This window comes from Toxotes jaculatrix, chromosome 23 (genome assembly GCF_017976425.1).
Source record: "Toxotes jaculatrix isolate fToxJac2 chromosome 23, fToxJac2.pri, whole genome shotgun sequence".
In the NCBI taxonomy this organism is placed as follows: Eukaryota; Metazoa; Chordata; class Actinopteri; family Toxotidae; genus Toxotes; species Toxotes jaculatrix.
The window spans coordinates 4,214,105-4,220,481 of NC_054416.1; the positions used below are offsets into that span (position 1 = coordinate 4,214,105).

Below are 6,377 nucleotides of genomic sequence, written 5' to 3' on the forward strand. Positions count from 1 at the left end.
ATCCGATCACATGGTCACTCGAGCTGCATGTGGTTTAGTACTGGAAAACCTAAAGGAAAAGGAAAGAAAAAAATGACAATGAATAAAATCAGTCTACATGTGTACATTAGCTGTACTATACTGACATTTTGGAAGTCTCCATTAAATGAAAAACATGCAATTTCAACTACTTACCCCATCAGCTTTGAACTCTGTCAAATCTTCAATACACAGAGCTTGTTAACACATATTTCTGAAGTGGTGACAACACTGTGGATTTTCAAAGCCTTACGCACTGAAAAATGTTATTATTGATGGGTTTCGTCATTCCTATTACTATTCTACGATTTACCTAAATTTGGGTGATGCGTGTCCTAGTTTAGGAACTACAGTTCCCATAATTCACTGAGGGACATAAACAGTATAACTTTTGCTGTGCTAAAATTCACAATTTTTCACCTACAAAATTCACATAACCTATTAGGCTCTCCTGTTTGTAGTCAACTCAAAAACAGCTCAAGCCAAGATATTCAATTTAGAAAAGCAGAAAACTGCACATTGAATCAAGACAACTTTTCTGTCAATCAGCTAAAGGGAAAAACCCTTTCAGCTCTACTCTTGAAGGTCAAAATAGTTGAAGTACCAGTGTTTATGTTTGAGTACTACTGCTATTATTGACATGTCAATTCCAAAAAGTTATACTTGACAAAAACAAAACAAAACAAAACACACGCACCTGAACAAACTCTCTCAAACTCTTTTTTAACACAGCACTTTCACTTTATTTCACTACAAAAAAAAGAGGCATCTCAAAAGCACCAGTAAAAGCAGAACAGAGTCCAGTTCCTCTCCACCACAGACTGGACTGTTACCCAAGCAAAGGAAATAAGAAAAGTCCTTTTAGTCCCAGAGAAAGATATCAAACATCTCCACTGTCCACTTTCACATGCAGCAGAAACGCAACTGTACTGTAAAGCCTCTGCAGAAGCAAGACGATGCTGAGATCAGATCAGGATTCAAATTAAAAACCTAAAACAGGACATGATAGAGGAAAAGAATCTGCTCCTCTCTACTGAGGAGAAAAAAGACAAACGACTTTTTAAAAACTACTTAAACTAGCTGAAAAACAAAAATCACACCACAATGGGTAATAATATAATAATACTTTTTAAATATCTCTAAGGAAGCATATGAACTCTTCCCAGAGGTGTGTGTAAATGGGACCCAATCAGGAAATTTACTGTACACTCAGAGGTTTACCTGGCTTACTAGTTGTTTATAGAAATGCAGTAGGCCGTACAATCATGTCACTGCGACCAAGCGCTCAAATTTTTTATTTCAGTCCAGCATGCATCTCTAGGCAAGCAGGATGTTGTACAATAACAGCGGATTGGCTGTAACAGTAGCTGGATGTGAATTCTTGAGCAAATAAAGGAGGCTTTTCTGTCATGGTTTGGAAAAACGGCATGAAGAGCAGCTTGAGGCAGATTTCTGAAGTTAGTCTTAAAAACCCTAGAACTGTAAGAAACTAAAAACTGAAAAAATCATCCCCCCAAAACTTAAGAACTCTACCCTCATCCTTTAAATAATCATCTGAGCTATGAAAATCTCAACAAAGGAAATTTCCCTTTACAATTCACTGCTTATTACATGAATAATAACATAGATTACCCCTCCCATGTACATTCAGACATGAAAAGACCAGAGTGAGGAAAAAAAATGCTCAAGTGTCTAAAAACCTTATGGTTAATTCTCAGTAGGACAGTCTACAAAGATTTAAAGAGATTGTTCCATTCAGAAAAGATAAATAAAAATGTGATTGTTTCTCTCCAAAATGTCAAATTAAAAATGTTTAGTGGACCTTTTCTTGTCTTCAAGTGAAAATGCATAGCAGGATAACTCATCGTTCCTCCAGGGTTTGTTTGTTTCATCACACATGGCTCTCATAAAACACCTGGCAGGGAGGGGTCTTATTTGCCGTCGGTTCAGGGGCGGCCTGTTCGGCGTTCTGCTCGCCCTCAGCCTCGGGTTTCTCGTCATGGTGAAGAGGAGTGAGCGATGGGGGGGAGGATGGGGGAGGAGAGGAGGGGGTGGCCTCTGGCTGAGGTGGAGCTTCAATGCTGCAGTAACCTCCGGCGGCAAGCGGCGGGTGGACCGACACCTGAATGGCGATGTGTTGCGGCTGCTCCTGAACCGAGGAGTTGTCTGAGTCAGCGGCGGGGGAATCGCTGCGCTCCCTCTCCCGGCCTCGCTCTCTCTCCCTCTCCTGCAGGATGGTGAAGACGTCTCTCGCCCCAATGGAGGCGACCCTGCCCGCTGCCTCACGCCGGCCCTCGGGTGCTTGACGGACAAAAGTGTGCCTCATCTCCTCCACTCCGACCACCTCCAGGATCTCCTCCATGAAGGTGCGGCAGTTCATGATGAGCGGTGGCAGCGGGATGCTGCGAGCAAGCTCCTCAATGTACCGAGCAAACTCCATGGTCTTGAACTGCGTCACCTTTGCTAACTCCAGTGTCTTGGCCGAGGTGATGATGGGGATCCTCTTGGCAATCTCGAAGGCCTTCTGCAGCTTCTCAGCGCCCTCAGTGCGGAAGAACTCGTTGATGGCTTTCTCCGTCTTCTTCAGGTGGCTGCTCATCATGCAGAGGCGTGTGACATTCAGGGCCATGATGATGGTGAAGGTGACCAGACACACCACCATGTAGTACACACCCATGTCACCATTAGTGAAGACCACACGCAGTGTCACCGTGCAGTTGGAGCTGCCATGCACGTTAGACGCCATGCAAGTGTACTTTCCACGGTCCGCAAACTCGATGCTGGTGATGTTGAGGACACCGTTGTCCAGCAGCCACCACTTCCCACCTGCAGAGACAGATAGACAGAGGTAATGAATACAGCAAACACCTGTAAGAACAAACAACCGCAAAACTGTGCCTTCATTACAACTAGGGTTTTTATTTTCGAGGCTCTACTCGTCCAAATATTTGGCTAACCAGGGAGTTCCTTTATAACCTGAATGATTGCCTATTTTTTTTTCCTGTTAGACATTTTTTTAAATCTGCTTTTAAACACATGATCATTCACTGCCCACCAAGTGACTTACACTGAAGTCAAAATCATCATAATACTGTGGCTCCACAGTAGACTCCCCTCTGCCGTGTTTCTGCAGCTGATGTTTGCAGCTCTCTAACAGGAACTTGCCTTCCCAGATTTGCTTACGTTGCACTGTTCTGCCTCTTTTTAATGGAGCCTGACAACTCGAGAACACATTGTTTTGGCACACATATTTATAAGTCAATAAAAAAACAAGTGCCTTTAGGCCTAGGAGAAATTTGTTGATGTACATAAAGTCCTTGAAGCAGCAGGGCTTACAGTGATCTCATGTCATGGTTTTTAAAAGGAACACTGAACATGGTTGTGCCTCAAGTCCAGAGAGCAGCAGTGACCTTATTGGTCCTGCCATGCTTTCCTTATTGAAACAGGTGGTGTGGCTACATCTCATTGGGAAATGCTGCGTAGCAGCTGCGGAGCAGTGTAAGACAAATAAGTAAGAAAACATGTTTAAAAGGGTCAGTTCACGATTTACAAAACATAATATTATCTTCTCATCTCATGATTTCATCAAATGTTTTGTTTTTTAGGATTGGAATTGAATCTGGAAAAAAATTCTGTATTTTATGCCTAAACGGCCATATCACCCAAATGGCTAATGAGGCTAGCCTTTAAGATAGTTTTAGTCACAGCCACTGATTACATGGGTGCTGAGCAGCATTTATCCACAAGAAGCGAAGTTTTAGTGAATTCAGCTGCAACTCCTCCTCAGCTACTCTCTGTCTCTACAGTGTGGGAGTACAGATGGACAGATATCACAGAAGGCATCTCTAAATCTGTGGTCTGACGTCTGGACGAGACCATTAAAACATTTCTGCTGCTGCCCTCTACACTGCTAGGACGATCAATTTCCCACACTGCTGTCCTCAGGGGAGATGAACAGGCAGACAGGAAACAACAGCGTCCTGCCCTTCCGCCTTTTCATGTGAGAGCAAGATTTATAATTTTACCTCCACCTCCAGATCATGTGATGTGATTGATGTGCTGCCCAATACTACAAGCAAGTTTGTAGGAAAAAACAAAACCCACCAAGGAGCCTGAGTAATAGGCAGACATCTGCAGAGGAAGCCAGTGAGGTAGTCAGTCAGTAACACTGCTCTTAAAGCAACCATTTGTTTATCACTGAGTGAACTACTGCCTGCTGTGGTGAAAGTCAACTACCCCCTAATTATATTCCTGTGTGTTGCCCAGGGGAAAAGCTCTCTGATGGTACAGACGCTGTTCTGGGTTTGTGGGTCATAATAACAATGCTGCCTCTCCTCTCTCTGATGGCAGGTTTCAACAGGTCAGCTCAGGAGAGGCATCAAAACAACAAACGATTCTTCCCTCTGCATTCCTTCTGAGATGAATCACAATATTCAAACAGATGACGGAGGCTCAGCTTGAATGAAAATCCCTTTCTGAATGACTTCCTGAATTAGACTGGAAAACGCCGGCTATCGCGGCAAGAAAATAATCACTGCTGCCAGACAAAATGTGCAATAATTGAGCAAAATTTCCCTCAGAAACACAAGGCTGTCCGGTCCGAATGTTCAGCAGTCAGGTTTCACTTTCATTAAAGATTCACAGAGAACCGTCAGCAGAGAATCAGAGTGGAACAGGGACTGAAATCAACTCTTCACACAAGGTCTTCAGTTCCTGTCTTGTCTTTTCACTCTTCCTTTTTACTTGATAAGAGTTATCGTCCAACATCCCAATGCCCTTGACTATATTTTACACTGGAACAGAAAACTGCATTTGAGGACCTCACTTAATATCAATTAATAAGCTCTAATAGCAGCACTGAACATTTCTATCAAAGACTATTATCATGTTGAGCCAGCACAGTGGCCTTGAAGAAACAGCCACCCAACCACAGTCACTCCACCCCATCCCCAGTGGTGTATGAAGTGCATTCAGCCTGTGACTAGTGTTTCCTACGTAAGCCCACACACCGGCTTTGTCTTTGTGTGCACATCTACACTGGCTGCTAATTCTGTCTGTGTGGCATGTCAAGCTAATGCTGTGGTGTGAGTATCCTCTGTACATTATCTCTATGGTGTATGCTACGTTGTCAGTGACGTCAAAATGTAAATAATATATTTGTTGCTAGAGGTGGGTGATACGTGATGTGACTGGTCAGTGCTGGTGACAAAGAGAACAGGAAACCGGGTTTAAAGTAACAGTACGGTCTGGCTCACCACTCGTCTCCGTGTCCAGACGGTCTCCATGGGAGTTGAACCACTGAACTCTGGGGAACGGGTCTCCGGTGACATTGCAATCAATCAGCGCGCAGCTCCCCTCCCGGGCAATTATCTGGCTCACTTTTGTGAACACAACTGGGACGAATCCACCGTCTGTCACATTGCCGGTTTTTGTACTGTTTCCATCTGTGTCCACCGATAAGGCCCCGGCGGTGTGAGAGGCGATAAGGGACACCATGACCACAAAAACGTATCCACCTGTCCAGTGCATTTTCTCCGAATGTCGGTGCAGGGGAAGAGACTGTTGTCATTCCTCCTGGGTCTCCATCCTGCAGACTGGCTATCTCTTGATAGTGGAAGGCAATTTGGCATTCAGCTGTGTGACTTGAAACATCTCACTGAAAAGAAGAAAGTGATTGGCATTTATTAATCAGAGACAGCACAGGACAAAACAACAGGTACCTGTTTAGGACATGATGCTTGGCAGCTGTAACAAACTGATAAGGAGATTGTTTCTGTAACCAACCCTAGGATTAATTTCACTATTCATGGTTTGGCCTGTAAAACATATAAATATAATAATGGCTGTCACAGTGTCCAAAAGCACACCCAAACCCAACCAAGAGTCTAAAATGCAAAGATATTCAATTTACAGTAATATATAAAACAAAGAAAAGCTGGAAAACCTCACATTTGAGAAGCTGGAACCAGCAAATATTTGGCGTTTCTGCCCAAAGCTTAGAAATGGCCTCTGTGGTTTTTATTAACTTGCTGATCATATTCACATTCCTACTAACAGCACAGAACACCAGCACTTAGTCCAGGGTTTAATCATGTCTAATCTAGCTAATACGTATTCACGGCTAAAACCAGTTACATCCTATGAAAACCTAAACATGTTGATATCAATAACTTGCAACAACGTTTAGATAGATCAACTGTAACATTGCATTTATGCATGTGGCTTCCTGCTCTGTGTTAAACAGCATCTACTGCTTTGAGAAATATGAAAACAAAGCCGCACTACAACATAACGGAGCTGTGTGTGGGCTCCGTCTATTTTCTAGCTCACTCCGTTCCCAGAAATGCAGCCAACGAGGA

General features: G+C 43.5%; 1 protein-coding gene across 1 annotated transcript; it reads right to left on the reverse strand.

Annotated features, from left to right (window-relative positions):
• Window positions 1–743: 743 nt before the first annotated feature.
• Window positions 744–5,668, reverse strand: mfap3l (microfibril associated protein 3 like). Its single transcript, XM_041031460.1, is given in 3 exon segments — window positions 744–2,844; window positions 5,274–5,563; window positions 5,565–5,668. Coding segments are annotated over 3 exon segments (1,248 nt in total). The 5' UTR covers window positions 5,588–5,668; the 3' UTR covers window positions 744–1,909.
• Window positions 5,669–6,377: the final 709 nt, after the last annotated feature.